General features: G+C 41.5%; 1 protein-coding gene across 3 annotated transcripts in view; it reads right to left on the bottom strand.

The window, feature by feature from the left end:
• DDX6 (DEAD-box helicase 6) overlaps nt 1-16,883 on the bottom strand; it is a 17,357-nt gene extending 474 nt beyond the window's left edge. Inside the window, exons 1-13 of one of the 3 annotated variants that reach the window (XM_017738454.1) lie at nt 14,844-16,877; nt 13,359-13,422; nt 12,791-12,895; nt 11,431-11,560; nt 10,794-10,940; nt 10,446-10,540; nt 9,793-9,915; nt 9,199-9,327; nt 8,753-8,869; nt 7,162-7,225; nt 6,179-6,280; nt 5,265-5,444; nt 1-3,829 (exon numbers count right to left, since the gene is read on the bottom strand). The exon at nt 1-3,829 is cut by the window's left edge and continues 474 nt beyond it. In XM_017738454.1, coding sequence (XP_017593943.1) covers nt 5,269-5,444; nt 6,179-6,280; nt 7,162-7,225; nt 8,753-8,869; nt 9,199-9,327; nt 9,793-9,915; nt 10,446-10,540; nt 10,794-10,940; nt 11,431-11,560; nt 12,791-12,895; nt 13,359-13,422; nt 14,844-15,043 — 1,452 coding nt within the window. In that variant the 5' untranslated portion in view covers nt 15,044-16,877 and the 3' untranslated portion in view covers nt 1-3,829; nt 5,265-5,268. The other 2 variants (XM_008636954.2, XM_017738455.1) reach the window with 2 other exon arrangements.
• Between the last annotated feature and the right edge of the window lie 45 nt (nt 16,884-16,928).

Genomic DNA, 16,928 nt, shown 5'->3' with positions numbered 1-16,928 from the left:
CCTAACTTGTCTACAGCAGAATTTAACAATGCTTCCACGCACAGGCATTTTAGCAACACAACAATGAACTGAGCAAAGCCTACAGGATAATCTGCCAAAGCCTTCTTGTGAAGTTCAGGTGCATGCTCTTTGGTCCAGAGACCTGGCTGATTACAAAGGTAAACTGTGATTCAAAAAGGATGGACCAGAAGTTCACAGCAAACAGAAAACTCCCTGCAGGGACTAGAATTGCCCAACCTCTACCATAGCAGCTGCACTGCTGGAGTCTCTGGGAACAAAATTCACTTTGTTCTCAAGAAGCAATGACCAGTCAGCCCCAGCAGCACTACAAAGTTCAGCATCAGGGCAAGAACCACCACAACAGCAGCTGAAGAGATGTGGCATGACAGCTCTGTAACCTCTCTTACAGAAACTGAGGCAAGATAGCCATCTGCTCAGGTTTGTCCTATCAGTCATTCGTAAGAAAAAAGTGAAGCATTTTTAAATCCTTGGAGCAGACACCCTCCCCCCATCCCAAATAAAAATAAACAGAAGATCAGAATGAGATGATTTGATACCACCATATAAACAACATGAGTTCATGTTGAGCTTCCCTGTTCTTACCCACAAAAACAGTCACAGAGGGCAAGGAAAGATGCTCCCATCTCATTCTGGAAACTGAAACACCTATTTGAGACCAACCCCCACCCCCCCCCCCCCCCCAGGGGAAAAAGCCCCCCAGCCACTGCAGTGCCCACCTGACAGTGGACACCCAGAGAATGGCCTGTAAGTTCTCTCGAGTGGCTGAAGATTCTATCACCTTCTTCACAGCCACCTCACCCAGCTGTGAAGCTCCATTTCTCAAATTCCTGGAGTGACACTTCTAGACTTCCAACAAAAAAATAAAATGTAGAACACATCAGGTTCTCATTCACATCAACTTTGCCAGAGAAGTATTTGACCTAGGGCTCATCACTGAAGGCTCCGACTAATCCATCTGTAAAAGCTGGTGACCAGCAAAAACTGGAGCTCACAAGAAATCTCAGGAAGCCAAGATTTATACACACTCCTAACTCTTGGGTAGGGAACAAAACAACCAAGAAAACCCCAAACCAAAATAATAAAAAACAAAAGCCCCCAAAAAACAAAAACAAACAAAAAAAAAACCCACAAAAACAAAACTAGGATTATCCTAGTCTTCTGGAGCATCTTTCCATTTGCAAGATCGCATCTATTTGAGATAGCCTACTACCACCAAAAATAGGCTGCTTCCTTCTTGACAAGAAGCCACCTAAAAATGGTGCCCCCGATAGTTTAAGTAAGTGCCAATCCTCAATGAGAGGCCAATTTTGAAGTAATACTTTCAAAAGTTCTGTGCTTCAAGAGGGACCATCAATGCATGGCATCAGGCTAACCTACCACAAATCCAAGCAGAGCACACACACCTGACTTGACATCGCTATCCTGTTCTTGTTACATGTGCATGCCCTGGGTAAGATATAAAATTTATTTACATTTTCATGTCTTTGTTGCATTGACATTATCCCTCTTCTGTCTGGAAAAATCATAAGCTGGCTGCAGTACAGGAGCAAGATTTTACTTTTGGTCGAAGTTACCACCCATAAGCTCCCACCCCCCACCCCCAAAAAGCACCCCAAAATTGTTTACATTTAGTACCTGCCAGTCAGTAAGCTATGTGGCTCACAGAGACCAAGCTCTTGAGTTTGTACTCTAGTGCAGCATTTGCTACAATTATGGAGTCACTGCTGACAAAAAGAAGAAAAACATCCTGAACACAAAAACCTTTCAATCTTGTAAAGTTGTTGTCAGGAGGCACCTGGTTTCTATTTATGATCATCGAGGAAACAGATGGCTAGTCCACCTTATGATTCCAAACAATTTTACTCCAATTCAAAAAAGGGTCAAAATGGAGAGAAATTAAGACAATTAAATCCTGCCTCAAAGGTAAGCAAGCGTGGTGTGAGTGCAGCATCTGTATATGCGATAAATGAGCAAAAGGGATTGCATTCATCCAGGTGCCTCCTGACAGTGGTGGTTAACAGGCTAAAAGGGATTTTAGAAAGAGTAATTTTTTGATTTGTCTCACTCCTTTTGCCTGTAGATCAGGCCAAACATCAAGCATGTTGGGAGGGGCACAATTTAAAGCAACACTACTTGACCAGAAAGCACTTTTCAGCAATATACAATGCAAAATGACAGAGAGCAACTCATGGCAAACCAGAATAGATGGCAAGCAGCTTCCTGCAGCTTCTGACGTTAGCAGGGGTTTGCCCTTACCTGCTCACAGTTCTGCACAGAGGCCACTCTGGGCAGAAAATGCAGTGCTGCAGGAAGTGAATCAATTCCACAAAACTCCAGAACTGTCAGTTTATGCATGTAAATTGGTTTTTTTATGGTCTCTCAAACCCAAATCCACACCTTAAGCATATACTGCTCAGCAACACCCACTGAATTTCCCTCACCATGATGGAACACAGGTCATGGACTCCTTCAGAGCTTGTCAAGTTCCTGAAGTTTCTAAGGGGGAAATCGAAGAGCATCTCCCAAAAGGCTGAGCTACGGATTTGGAGGCCTTGCAGCCCCCACAAGTGATCTCTTCCATGCGAGCGGTACAGGACTGTTGCTAGCACCAGAGCAAATCCATCCTGACAAGGGACACTTGTGGTGGCCTGCACTTCACAGAGGTCAGAGCACTTCTCACTGTTTAGTGTTGCAGAAAACTGAGCCCCTCTCATCTTTAGCTGCTCCCATAATCAGTCTAATCCCTTTAACCTCAGCAACCTTCATCATAAAAGAAAAAGTTATATATGAACCCAAACAGAAAAAAAAAAAAAATCGTATTTACAAAGTTTGTACAATATACACATCTGATTTTCTATGGGACACACTGCACCAGAAGAAAGAGGGCCATGGCTCTGAAACAAGTCTACCTATCAAGTGCTATAACTACTGATGAAGACTCATGGAAACCAGTCTTTAGTGTTCTGCTAGAGCACAGGGCTTTTCTTATGGCTCCTGCAAAGGATCACAGGCTACTCTTTCCTTCTGGAGCTATGATGCTGCACCTAATCAGCCCAGATTTTATGTTGGTTTCATTTTAAATACACATATTTACAGTTTGGGTGAACTGCAGATGCATATCAACTCCTCCAACTAAAAAAAAAAAAAAATTAAAAAAAATTAAAAAAAAAAAAAAAGTTGAAGAGAAAAGTAGTATTACCAATAACCAATACATTTCACCTCCCAGCCCTGGGCTTGAGTACATGGGAAGGAGGAGAAGGGGAAGAGAGGGGAACTTTGACCTGAAACCAAAAACAGATGTTGATTCCTTGGGCTGTGTCGGAAAGGTGATATTCTGAATGGTCTCATAGCATAAGGCACTTTGCACGAATAAGTAACAAGCTCTTTAGCTTAAAAAACAGATGAGTAACCAGGGAGAAGTTGAAATGCACTCAGTCAATGGTTAAAGAATTTGAAATAGCAGACAAGCTCGTGTTCATCAAGATTCTTCTCTTTTCAGGGTTTCTCTTCTTCCCTTGCTGTCCCTCCCTCCCACAGAAAACAAAATTTAAAACCAGCAGTTAGTGCAACTAATGTTCAATCAGCACACAGTGCAAACAAGTAGAAAAACAAAAAGACATTCCTCCTTTTATCTTCTTTCTTCCTTGCTGCCAAATTTAAAGAGAAAAAAAGGCCGAGCTCTTTAGTCTTCATAGTTCCGAAATGAAAAGATGAAGAAAAACCCACAAAGAGAAGGGTATCCCCAAAGAAACGATGTGTCACAGATTGGGATCATAGGGCTTCACCTTCTGGCATGTGTAATCAAAGCCTAAAAAAAACAAAACAACAACAACACAAGAAGAAGAAAAAAATAAAAACCAAAAAAAACCAAACCCACCAAAAAAACACCCCCAACAAAACAAACAACCACAACGTCCACAGTTAAATCGGTTCTACACAAAATCAGAACGTTAAGTGATGACTCACACTAACTATGTAACAGCTCTCAAAAGGCAAAGGGCACATTGTACAGCTCAATCCCAACCTCAGCTTTGTAGAAAGAGGTGCTGCTAATGCCCTTCTGTACCTACAAAACCTCCTGGCTTCTTGTATTTTAGGAAGTAGCAAACTGTTCTCTGGCAAGGTCACAGCATTCCCCTTAGGAATGTCACCCAAGAAACTGTTCCACATTCATCACCTGTTTTGTATTCTTTCTATTTACTTATAAACATGGAGAAGGTTCAACCAGCAAAGCAGAAGCTTTCAGAACAGCTGGGTATGACTATCTAGGGTTACCCTTGGATGATTTCAAAGAAGGAACGATAGGTTTGTTTTAATGCTGTCCAACAGTCTGCTTCTATAGCCACTTTTTTATTTTTGGTCATCTGAGAAGAATTTCAGCAGGTTCACTGGTATTGTCTTTCTAATTCATGACCTCTGAGAAGAGTACACAAAAGAATGATTTTCAGCCCAAACTGTATGGTGATGGATCTTGCACAACAACATCTTAGCTAAGGTCATCAGATCAAACATCATCCTGCAGCCATTTAGCTTGACTGCAGTCCAGGGCAAGTCATCTTCCTATAAAGGAAGGACTCGACTCAGCAGCTTTTCCTGAGACAATTATCAGAAAGGGAGCACTTAGATGAACCTCCAACAGTGAAACCTCATTTTCTTTTGCAACTACGCAGACGACCTCAAGTGGCAGCAAAGATGAATTACAGCTTCCCTCCCTACTTAGTTCACTTCCAAGAATTCTATGAACCAAAGGACACAAAAGAGGCAGCACCTTTTACTTGAACCTGATCCCTTCTGCCTGGTGAGGTGGTTACTCTTCTATTGATGCTCTGTTCTCACAGCCATCCATTTTATCTCCTCACCTTTCTGAGGACTACTTTCCTCTCTGCCCCTGACCAACTTCTCATTTCAGCTTAGCAATATAGAAAGAACTCATTAGGCTACTAGTACTCCATCCTGGCCTCTCCCAGGCACCATTCCCCACTCCCCCTTTTCCCCATTTTTTGTGTCCTTAGCATATGGTCAGCATTTCAATTAAAACAACTAAAAAATACTCATCCCTCCCCTCCCACCTTCAGCACATCCATGGAATTCCTTGCACTGACATTCTGTTTCAAACCCTTGTTTTCACATTCAGAGCTTTTTCATCACCTCAGCTTCCCTCTTCCCCTGAGGTAACACTGACACATCGACGACATTGCTGTCATTCAACACACTGCTATTCAGCAAGGCACTTACATACCTACATGTTTACTGTTTCTCATCTTCTACAGGTTCACTGTGGTATTCTGCCACATACAAGCTCTTGTCGATGTTGCTTGGTATGGGTTTAATTTCAGTTCCCAACTGCTCCTCAATACTTTTCAGGTTGAATCGATCGTCATAGGTGATCAAGTTGATGGCCAGGCCAAGATGACCAAAGCGACCTTGACAAAAACAAAAACACACCTGAACTGAACTGAGTTAACGAAGGGGCTGACAGAAAAAAAGTCTGCAGACTGTGAAGTTAGTATCATTCTGTGATGATAAAAACAAATCTGGTCACAGGTCTCTACACCTTTCACATCAGTTTTTGGTAAGGAGTTTCGCAGTGCTGTAGGAATAAGAAAACTCAGGAGGTTCAAAAGACTCTGACCAAAGCACCAGGATAATTACCAGCAGAAAGTCTTCGAGAGTTCTTGAACAAGCCTGAACTACGAAGTTCAACTACACTGAGTTCCTTTGTTTACTGCCCTTCTTCAGGGCCTATTTTGCTGATTTCCAGACAGCAGAAACATATCTCAGAACACATGCAGAAGAAAGCATAAATCTCTAGGCCTGAGACAGTCTGGAAGCTAAGATTTTAGTACAGAATTTTCCCAAACTGCACACAGGGGCAATAGTAAGTCTCCTGAGATGAAAGCAAAATATGCCTCTTTTTTTTTTCATTAGATTGTTCAGGCCAGTTTCGAGAGAACGGCCCCTTAGCTGATATTATTCAGATAATATCGTCAGGGAGGATAGCCATCTGAGATGACACCCAAAAATAAATTTGTCAGAAAAATCAAAGCTACCTAAAGTAATTCTCAAGTATAGTAATAAAAAACCAAAAGCCAATTCAAGGCTAAAAAGCATCACAGTCATCCGCCAAGCTGCACCTAAACCAGGTTGTTCCTCTCACCTGATCTGCCAATGCGATGAAGATAAGTCTCTGCAAGCTTTGGGAAATCAAAGTTTATCACCACATTCACAGCCTGGATATCAATACCTCGGGTAAACAGATCTGAAAGACAATCCAGATCACAAGAAAGTTAATTTCAATGAGCTCTAACGCTGACAGTATTTAGGGTGTAAAGATTAACAGTGATGAACTGATTGCTTTGTGCTAGTTTCCAGATACAAGCTTTCCTTGTATCAAAGACAGTTTACACACAATCCTGTTACAGCTTCCTCTCGCTCTGTATACATTATAAACACGAATAACCTAAGAACAACAGCCAAAACCACCAGATCTGCACATCTACGCAGAAAAAATAACCACAAAGCTAGTTTTTTCCATGATACACTATTTTGGAGCAGATCTTCTTAAGCATCTCTTCACACACAATTGTGCATTGCCAGTCTCACAACAGACTTGAGACCTGAACTACGTTCCACTACCTCAACTACTTCTATTCTGCTTCTAGTGATTTTTGTTAAGATGGCCCAGACATATGTAGTGATAGCAGACACTGTCAGGTACTGCCCAAACAGGCCTGCAACAAAGAACTTGGATCATACACAGGCCAGTCAAAACTACAAAAATATTTAGAAAAAATGTGCTATAAACACTTGAAAGAATCAGCAAAACTTCACATGATCATAGTCACAGTTCTACTGATAGATCATAAAGTTAACAACCCAACAACTCAGGGAACCCTCATGTGTGAAAATAAACAGAAAACACTATTGCAGTAAAATGATTTGTTGGCAAGCTGCACCTTCACAAAAGACAAAACTCCACATGCCTAAAGGAGTGCTGCACCCTGCTACATGCAGGCTTGAAAAAGACACGTTACCAAAACACCTTGTTTTGGTTTATTACAGCTAATTGATCTACGATACCTGTGCTAATGCGCTTCCTATCACAAACTTTAGAAACAAAAAATGTTTAGGAACTCTTACCAGTGCAAACGAGATTGCGGCACAAGCCATTTCGGAAATCATGGAATACACGATTGCGGTGCTCCTGGAAATACACACATATACACAAAGAGAAACAAAAAACCAAAGTCCAACCAGCTGGTACTTACAGGTATATTCAGGTAACTAACACTGAACTTCAATCGTGTGAATTTCTCCTCCTTCTCATTAGAGAACAGCTGAGTTGAAACAAGATGCCAGTATATATATTTTTAGCACTCCTTACACCATATATTCTGAAGAATTAACTCTAGAGGGTCTTGATCCCACTTTTCGACAAAGACAATCAACTGACTGCATTTTAAAACCTCCTGCAAATGGCATCAAAACCATCTCAGAAAAGGACTATCTAGAGTTATAATTACATGAAATCACATCAAGGAAGTTAAACTGGTATTTTGACTGTTGTCGTTCTCCAGTCCCCCTTGCCAAATTTCCCATGTTTTATTCATTCCCGTAAAAACTGAAGCTGGCAGTAACTTCCTTTTCCAGTATGAAACATTTTTCACTACTGATTCAGAATTAGGGGTGGGATGAGTCAGTTTTCTGTGAAGACTCTCCTCTCACAAACACCTCACTCTGGGCCACACAAAGATTAAGTAATATCACTGTTAAGTGGAATTTAGAGAGGGAATGAACAAGCTGAAGCATTCTGCAAAAACACAGCTGCACTTTGCCAAAAGATCATCCACTGACTGATCAAAAGCATACAAAAATCAGACTTCGAAGAACTCACTTGCATACCTCTCTGTTCTCAGTAACACCACCACTTCTGTTTCTGCTCAATTAATTACTGCTCTGCATCTGGCCCAGCAAACACTGGCATTACCTATCATTGCACGAGCAGCAAGCTAGACTAGTTTACATATAAAATTTTAAAAAGTTTCAAAGTACTCCTGTTCTACATGCATCACTTCAGCCTTCTGACATCTTTTAACAGTGAGAAGCTAGAGGAAGTGTGAGCTACCGTACAATTAACAGAAACCTCTGCACCAGCAAAGCTGCAATGGCATTTTTCACCAGCTACACCAAGGCCACAAGTGTCTGGTCACCATATACCAGCCACAGCTTTCACCAAGAGGTTTGATCCAACCCACCTCCTCAACTTCTCAGATTCCCCTGCAGTCACAGTGTAAGATCACTGTTTGCAAAGCCACACAGGGCACTCACTGGACTATGTATTGGGGTTTTTTGTCACCTGTTTTAATTCAGCCCCCTTTTCTCATCTGTGTTATCCTGTGTGCTCTACCCTGGCTCCCCAAAGCAAGGCAGCAGCACTAAGAACTGTGCCTTCTGGCTGCTGTTTGTGCTTACACTGGGACTAATTAATCTGACCTCAAGTACTCAAATACCAACTGGCCACATACATTGAACAGTCTGGAAAGAGGGCTGGGCTGGGGGAAGGCTGGGGATGGAGGCTGGCAGCAGGTAACTAAAACCAAACCTAGAGCAAAGCAATACATGTTTCAGTTTATGAAGAACATGCAAACTTAAAGCAAGCATGAGACTTAATTCAGCTGTTCAGTAAAGCCTGGGGTGGTGTGGAATAAACCACTGTAGATTTCATACTCACCTGCCTCATTTTAGCATGGATATAGAAGCAGGAATAGCCCAGCTGGGAGATCTTTTTGGCTAGCAATTCAACCCGTTGAGAGGAGTTGCAGAAAATGATGGACTGGTTAATCTGGAGCTGAATGAGTAAACAGTGTTCTCAGTAAATGCAGCATTTTACTAACAAAGGATCCCAGACATGTCTAAATCCCTTCCAAAAAGAAAGCACAGCAGGTATGCTGCTGGTAATTCACATCAGACGTATTTTTGTAGAGAAAGGGAAAAAAATAAGAAAGTTCTATAACACAGAGATGCAGGACAAGAAGCACACATTTTTAACCTTCGATATATAGCACATTTTGACAAAGAAAAATTTTCCTTAAGCTGCCTTTGAAACACTCAGTCTCGTTCTTGGTTCCAAGAAGGAAAAAGCTTCTGATATGCTCCCGACCCAGCCCTACTCCTTACCCTGGAAAAGAGCGTATTGAGGCAGTGCACTTTCTGACGCTCAGTGACATAGGCATAGTACTGAGTAACTCCCTTCAAGGTCAGCTCCTCCATCAGATTAATCTCATAGGGTTTCTGCAAATGGGAATTCTGAAAAATAAAGATATTGATAAAGCAGACAGATCTATGTGCAAAACAACATAAGCAGCTCCCACTCTGCACCAAGGATGCACTACCTAGCCACTCTTCATGCTATGCTGAAAACAGAGTGGGTAAATTTTCACAAATGATTACTTATAAATCCAAGGTGACTGAGCAGGCCAAACAGGAGCAGCCTCCAGAAGCAAATCCATACAGATGACATAACTAATACACAAAGTGGAAACCAGCACCTTACAGGCAAAAACTGCACATACCTAGCTTCCCATTAATGCAACTGCAGGTCAAAAACTGCTTTCAAACTTCTGTTCTAGACTTAGGCTGATTTAGATTAAACCTGTGAAGTTTAGATGTATTTAAAAAACCAAGCACTAACAGCTATGCACCACTCATCCACACCCTTCCTGTGTGATGTCACCACCATCACCATACCTACATGGATACATCTCAACTCACCATGAACTTCTGCACACTCAAAGGAAAAGTGGCTGAGTAGAGCAAAATCTGTCTGTTTTTAGGTAGCGTGAGAATAATGTCTTCCATTATTTGAACAAAATCCTGAGACAGCAACTTATCTGCCTGTAACAACAGAAGTAATAAACAGCAAGTTAAAATAATGGTGTAAGATTTCAGTCTTTCAGTAGCTCCACATTTGGGGGAAGGGAAAAAAAAAAACAGTTACCAGGGTTCCTACCAGTCATCCAAGAGCTTTCACACAACTATATTCTCCCTCACTCAGAAGACTGTACGCTACTGGATGTTCATAAATCAGTTTTATATACAATTACGTGGTAAGCACAGCTGACTCATTATTAACAGAAAACAAATGAAATGCATTCCTTTGCTGCAGAATAGACTGTTACTCTATTCTTCAGCATCAGCAAAGACAGGAAAGGCAAATCTTCCTAGGCTGTTTCCTTAAAAGATTTACATGCAAAAAAATCCTACTGTCAAAACAGTTTCTCAAAAATACTGAGAAATGGAGGAGACCTTACAGTGTCTCTAAGCAAGTTTGAATCATTGCTGTGCACCAAAAGGACACTCACTGAGACACATCATTCCTTTAACTTGGTGTTAAAATCCCAGAACATTTAACATAAGCAACTTGCCTCATCCAATACTATCATCTGGACATGCTCAACTTTTGCTACTCCTTTCTTGATGAGATCGAGAATTCTCCCAGGGGTAGCTATCACCACATGCACTGTAAGGTTAGAAGAGAGAAAAAAAAGAGAAACACAAAAACCCCACAAGGTTAAGGTGATTAACACTGTGTTTCCTTCCAGCATTCATGGCCATGTTTCATATGAACATTTTGAAAGAATGGCAACAGTATACGAACAGCAAGACATTGTAGTCTGCTCTGTAACAGGCAACAGTAACAAGCAGAAATTCCACGATCACATCGTAAAAGCCACAAAGAAGCAGCAACCCTTGTACAGCAGAAGTGCTCTGACCTGTATCATCAAGTCTCATTATGTCATCTCGCAAATTGGTTCCTCCTGTTGTTGCCATCACTTTGGCACCTCCCATGTGTTTGCTGACTTGGATACAGATTTGACTGACCTGCAGGGCTAGTTCACGGGTGGGAACGATCACCATTGCTAAAAGTTAAAAAAAATCACTGTGAGTCACTAGTAACACTCTATCTTAAATATTCATCCTCAGAGGAGGCAGGGACTTTATGAAGTAAAATAATGAAAAGCACAGTTTAGGAATTCCACTCTGGGTGTTCTAGAAAGACCTAGGAACTGCTCTTGACAAGGCAAATTCCATGCAAGGATTCTCCAGCCCTTGATGCTCCCTTTGCACAACTACCCCAGCCACCACACCTACTTATTACTCCACATCCACTTTCCAGGGCAAGACAGAAAAGTGCACAAACCTTCTTCCATTTAAAGCTTTTGAAAGCAACTGTGGGACTTTGTGCAAATTCCACCTCCCCCCTCCACCACTCCCCATTAGCTTTCTCTGGAAGTACAAGCAGATAACCTACACTGCCCAAATTCATTAACCAGTTTTAGATTCAAGTCTCTTATGTAGTGACTGACACCATTGCCCGGCTGCAGCTAAGTGAGATCCACCTCAACTGACCTTGTATATTGTCCTTCTTTAAGTCTAGCCGTTCAAGTAAAGGAATGAGGTAGGCTCCACTCTTGCCTGTTCCATTTTTTGCTCTAGCCAAGATATCCCTACCAGATAAAGCAATGGGGATGCTCTCCTCCTGAAATGCAAGGACAGACAGTGCATGAGCAATTAATCATAAGCCATGCTTCACTGAAGAGGCTGACCAAATTTAACTCCCCTCACTAACAGTATCACATGAAATTTGACTGTTTCGTGACCATTGCTATTATTACTATCCTGCAAATACAAGCATGACAGACTCACAACAGGAAGAAGTTAAACCCATCAGTAAAAGAGTTCCCCAACACATCCCACTTAAAAGTCCTTATCTTGCCTGATCATAGGAAAGGGATCAGGTACCACAGGTAAAGCCATACTAACACATTAGGCAAAAAGTGAAAAAATGGGAAAAAAAAATAAGTGAAGAGACAATAACAGTCACTAGCAAACTCCTCCTACGGAAGGAGATTCCCACCTACATCTTAACATCAGAACCAGCTCAGCCCATGTGATTCCAACTTCCATATTCCTGATTCTCAAAAAATCTTCTACTATCCAAACACAGGCCTCGTGTATTTTTAATTTTACTACCTTTTTCAGCAACATCTAAAGAAATCTCAGCCTTTTTGAAAGGTGGCATCATGTGAATCTGTTTATGAACAAAGCAAGCCATAGTTTTCTCATGCCTTAAAGAGACAAGGTAGCTTAAAGAGCTGTGTCAGTGATAAAACCTGAAAGGCCAATTAAAAGAGTTCAGCCTTCCACCCCCCTCCTTAAGTTTACACATGAACAGTTCTTAATAGAACAAGTCTTAGAAGTAAAAGAAAGATGGAGGTACAGAAAAGTAAACTTGCTAAGATATTAATCTCCCTCCCACAATCCCCATTACTCTTCTTCCACAAGATTACAATAAAAAGAGCCACCACTGTGATAAAGCCATAATTATATTTTTAACAACTAAAGGTACACAGCCAATGGTAACTCAGGTTTCTGGAAAATTTATAGAACAGACCCCTGGGACTACTTATGTGAAAGACAGTATTGAACAGAGAATTAACAAATTAACACCTCCAGCATGAAAAAGAAAATCCAAGTTAACTTCTCCGAAGTGTAAGGCAGCCCCATCATTAAGTCACTCATTGAATGACTTAGTCATTTAGCTGGGAGTTAGAAATTCTTGTCTTTCCCAAGGGACACCAAGTTCTTTTGTTCACAGCTTCAGGTTTTCCCCAATGATGGCATAAGTATTGGACATTTAGGCGTAACAATGTCAATACATTTACAGAAACTAAAAGCAGCATCTAAGTAGTCTCTGTTTGCAAACAACCTGAATAGGAGATGGTTTTTCCCAGCCCATTTCAAAAATTCCCATCAGCAACTCCCGTTTCAAACAGTAATCTTCAAACTCATTTCCTTTTGTGGAGGTCACGTCCTGAATAATCAAAAAATAAAGCACACGCAAAGATTAGGTCATACAAGCTGAAGCTGTATATTGGTCTGAAATAGCCTGTACAGGAAGACCACAAATTACTACAGGAAAAGTTCCCATTAACCCGTGCAACACCCTACAGCAGTAAGGGAAACACTGGCTTTCTCAGAACCAAACACAGCTCCTGAGCGCACACAGCGACACCTCCCCATCTGCCTTGCACAACACAGACGCTGCCTGTGTCATGCTGTAATACCAACAGAGGACAATATCCAGGGTGAACTCCATTTTTGAGCTTTCCAAGAGAAGCATCGCTCACGAAGAGTTGGGAGAACAAATTAATTCTTCATTTAAACAGTAGGTGCTGAACTACTTTTTAGCCTTTGCTCAGGGCAAGTGTTTTACCACTGCAAGCCCTCCCACAAGTTTTATTTAATATTTATTCCTACAGTTCAATTATCCTTACCGAAGTTTTGATTCTCAAATCCTTTGGAGGGAGTTTTAAAGTCTTCTTCCAGTCATCACCAGGTCTATAGCAAAATAAAATGAGAACAGATTTAAAAATAATTAGTATTTTGATTTTGCATTTTATTTTCTTAGATATAGTGATAAACATGTAGTATTTTCACCTCCTCAAAGCTAAAAGCACCTACACATATGAGCTCTAGTCTTCTCTGAGCTAAGCAGGATTTAACAGGCAGAAACTGTAAACAGACAAAAATCAGCTGTCTGCCAAATAAATTTGTGAAATCTTTATCCAGTCATGATTTAAGTCCCATTTTTAGGGCACTGAATCAAATAGCAGAACAGATTTAAAACTGAGCATTGACTTAGTCACATAACAGAAACTGGCTGTAATAAATCCACACAAGACTATTTCATGACTTATAAGAAAAATTCTCTTGTCCAGGGAACGTCCATTCTTAATCTCCAAGGAATGTGAAAAGGTTAAAAAAAAAAAACCTTCTGGTAAAAAAATTAACTAAGCAATCACTCCACTTGTTGAGCAAGTGTGATTTGCTCTCAGTGAGACTTAGACACCCATCCTCTCTTGAAAGCCACTGTAGAGAGGAGAGCAAGTCCTTCTCTTCACCGGCCCCAGGAAGTTACGCGTGAATTTTGATGAGCTTAATTCACGACATTGATAAAAGTAACCATGTAATTCATTAAAAAAAGAGGGGGGAGGGGGCAAGGTAGGCAGATTTTAAGAACCTGAGTGTTCCGTCACGCTCTCTCTGAGGACAGCTGACATTTCCTTCGCAAATAATTAACAAAATAAAAGCCAATGCTGTTCAGGGGGAGGACGATCCATAAAAGAAAAAAGAAAAGCAACACATTACCATACTGTCCTAGTATTTTACATCTTTCAGAAATCCCAACCAGCACACTTCCAACCACTGCTGGATGGGAGCAGGGTATCACAGTGGGACTGTATCCTCTCAGCTCAGGCTTTGATGAATTAAAGCCAGAACATTACAATGAGGAGATCAGGTGCTACTATTTCAGATCAAGCACAAAACACAACTGGCTTTAAAGCATTTCCCACCATGAGAAAGAACTGCAACAAACTGAAAAGCATACACAACTAGACTGAGACCAGGTGGCATTTCCTCCTTGGTCTTAAATGTCAATTCAGTTCCTTCCCACTCCTCTACTTCCCTCTTGCACCACTTGCAACAAGCAAAAACCACAGAACTGTAATGCTCCGTGGGCTGCCTCTGACCGTAGCTCACACTCAGAAAAGCACAGCATCAAACTGGATTTTCACAACAATCACTGTTGCAGAGAAGCTTGCACATGGAAATACAGCTTTTTTTTCATAACGTACATCACAGGACACTTCTAACCACAAAACAACAGAATACAACATTTTCCAAATGGGAACCCGAGAATGCTTTCCCACACATAACTTCTAAACATTCCTTTTGTGGCAGCTGATACAAACACTTACTTTATAGCGGTGGTCATACTCTGTGCTTGCTGTTGAGTGCCATTATTGATTGTGTTGGCATTTTTCAGCTGGTTCATCTGTTGCTGAGTTTGTGTGCCTCCACCTCCGGGGCCCCCGCTGGGTTTTACAGGGCCTCTCAACTGCCCATTCTGACTGGATAGACCCATTATAACAGGGTTCTCTGTTCTGGCCGTGCTCATGCTTTTATCTTTAAAGATGTCTTTTTAGACGTCAAAACTTTGAAAGTCAGTACAGAAACTGTAATAACAGTTTATTAGACTCTCCAAAATGAAGAGATAAATAAGTCTTGCTCAATATATGAGTCCTTTATTGCAATGCAGGCAAGCACCTGTAAGTCACTCAAAAGTAAAGCAGTAACTTGCTCTGATGCACTGTGGAACAACTTTTTTTTAAAAAAAGCCCTCTATTGAAGTTGAGTTATATCAGAATTCACTTGCTTCAATCTGAAAGAGAAGCAGACAATAACAATTAGTATGTGGATTTTTGTCTACATAAATCACATCAGTTTACTTTTGTATTTTAAGAAAAATTTCTTCCCAGGCAGTGTGCAACAAGGGTACCTGCTTTTTTTGTTTCCTCAGTGATAATTATAAAGACATGCATCAAACTTTTTTTGCCTTTCCATAAAGTTTTGTCTAACATCTTCAGCCACCAAAGAAAACCTCCTAAACAGTTGTACTACAGAGACCTTCCACTACCTGCCCCCTCCCATAAAGTAACCATTAAGTGCATCAATTGTTTTGATGGCTCTTCAATTCCCCCACAAATTCACCCACTTCCGGGACGCAGCCAACCAGCCCTAAAATGCTGAGCAATAATATTACGCATAGGTTTGTGACAGGAGGCAAGACTACAATATCAAGGGGACATTCCAGTTAGAACTGACAAAACGCCTACATTACTCTGATTGCCTTGTTCAGTTTGAAAGGGAAATATAAATGATGTAAACCCAAACCAACAGCTTACCCTCCTCCAACCCAAAACGCGAGCTCAACCAGCTTATCCCCAGTTTTCAACCGGGTATTGATTTAAGGCTATTCAGAACAGTGACCAAACAACACCATTAAGCTGAACTGAGAGCAGCTGCCTCTTGGAGTCGAAGTGACTGAGCTTGAACTGAGGCAGTAACGCTGCTGGTTATCCAGCTTCCTGCTTGTGACCTTACCTTCCTGCTGTCAGCGACAACTTATGTTGTGCTCAGAAGATTAACATTTTATACACATGACTTAATATCGACTCTGTATGTAACAGAACGGTTGCAAAACTGTGGAAAGACAATACGAAGTCTGCCCCTTACACAAAGCAAGCATGGACCAGAGCTAAAGACTCCTTACGATGGTACCAGGGAGACAAAATGTCCCTTGTCCAAAATCTTTTGGAACAAAAAGTAGGCTTGCCTGTGCTTTCTCACCATAAAGCATCTGCATCTTGGGAAAACACAAAGAAAAAAACCAGCCGACTACTGCTTCCTAACCTCAGCATTCACAACAAAATGCATGTTTTCCCAGTGAATAAAAAGGCACATTGAAGAGCATTCAAGAGAGTGGAAAAGGAATTCAGACTTCACAGCTGCTTTCAAGTGTGTCAATTCTGGCTTCACAGCAAAATTCTAAAGTTTGCGATACTAGGATTTTCTGCTAGTTAACTTTCAAGGCATCTTCTAAAAGAGATTTCTCCTGACCATTAACTTCCTAAAAACCAGACGAGTCACGAAGGTTACCAGAGACGCCAATGAGACCCGAATACCAACGCCGAGAAGTTCTCCAATAGTGTAGGAAATGAAACCTCTCAGTGCCTTATGCCCTCACGCTCGTAACTATCCTTTAGAAGAACAGAGGTTAAAAATAACGCACAGCCTCATGGAACCCAACAAATCTCCCCGTTCCGATAAAAGAGACGCCACCATTTCGCAAACTGACGGACTGAAGAAAAAAGGGCCTCCGTCGCCTATCTGTGCTCTCCGGGCGCGGGCGGGCGGCCGGGGCAGTAGCTCCGGACCTTTCCCTTCCCCTCGGCTGGGCCTGGCACAAAGGGAGCCCTCGAGGTGCTCGATGTGCCTGGCGC

The sequence above is a fragment of the Corvus brachyrhynchos genome, unplaced genomic scaffold, assembly GCF_000691975.1.
Source record: "Corvus brachyrhynchos isolate BGI_N302 unplaced genomic scaffold, ASM69197v1 scaffold46, whole genome shotgun sequence".
NCBI classification, from domain to species: Eukaryota; Metazoa; Chordata; class Aves; order Passeriformes; family Corvidae; genus Corvus; species Corvus brachyrhynchos.
The sequence above is the reverse complement of the archived record's forward strand: the minus strand, read 5'-3'. Positions and strand labels throughout refer to the sequence as shown.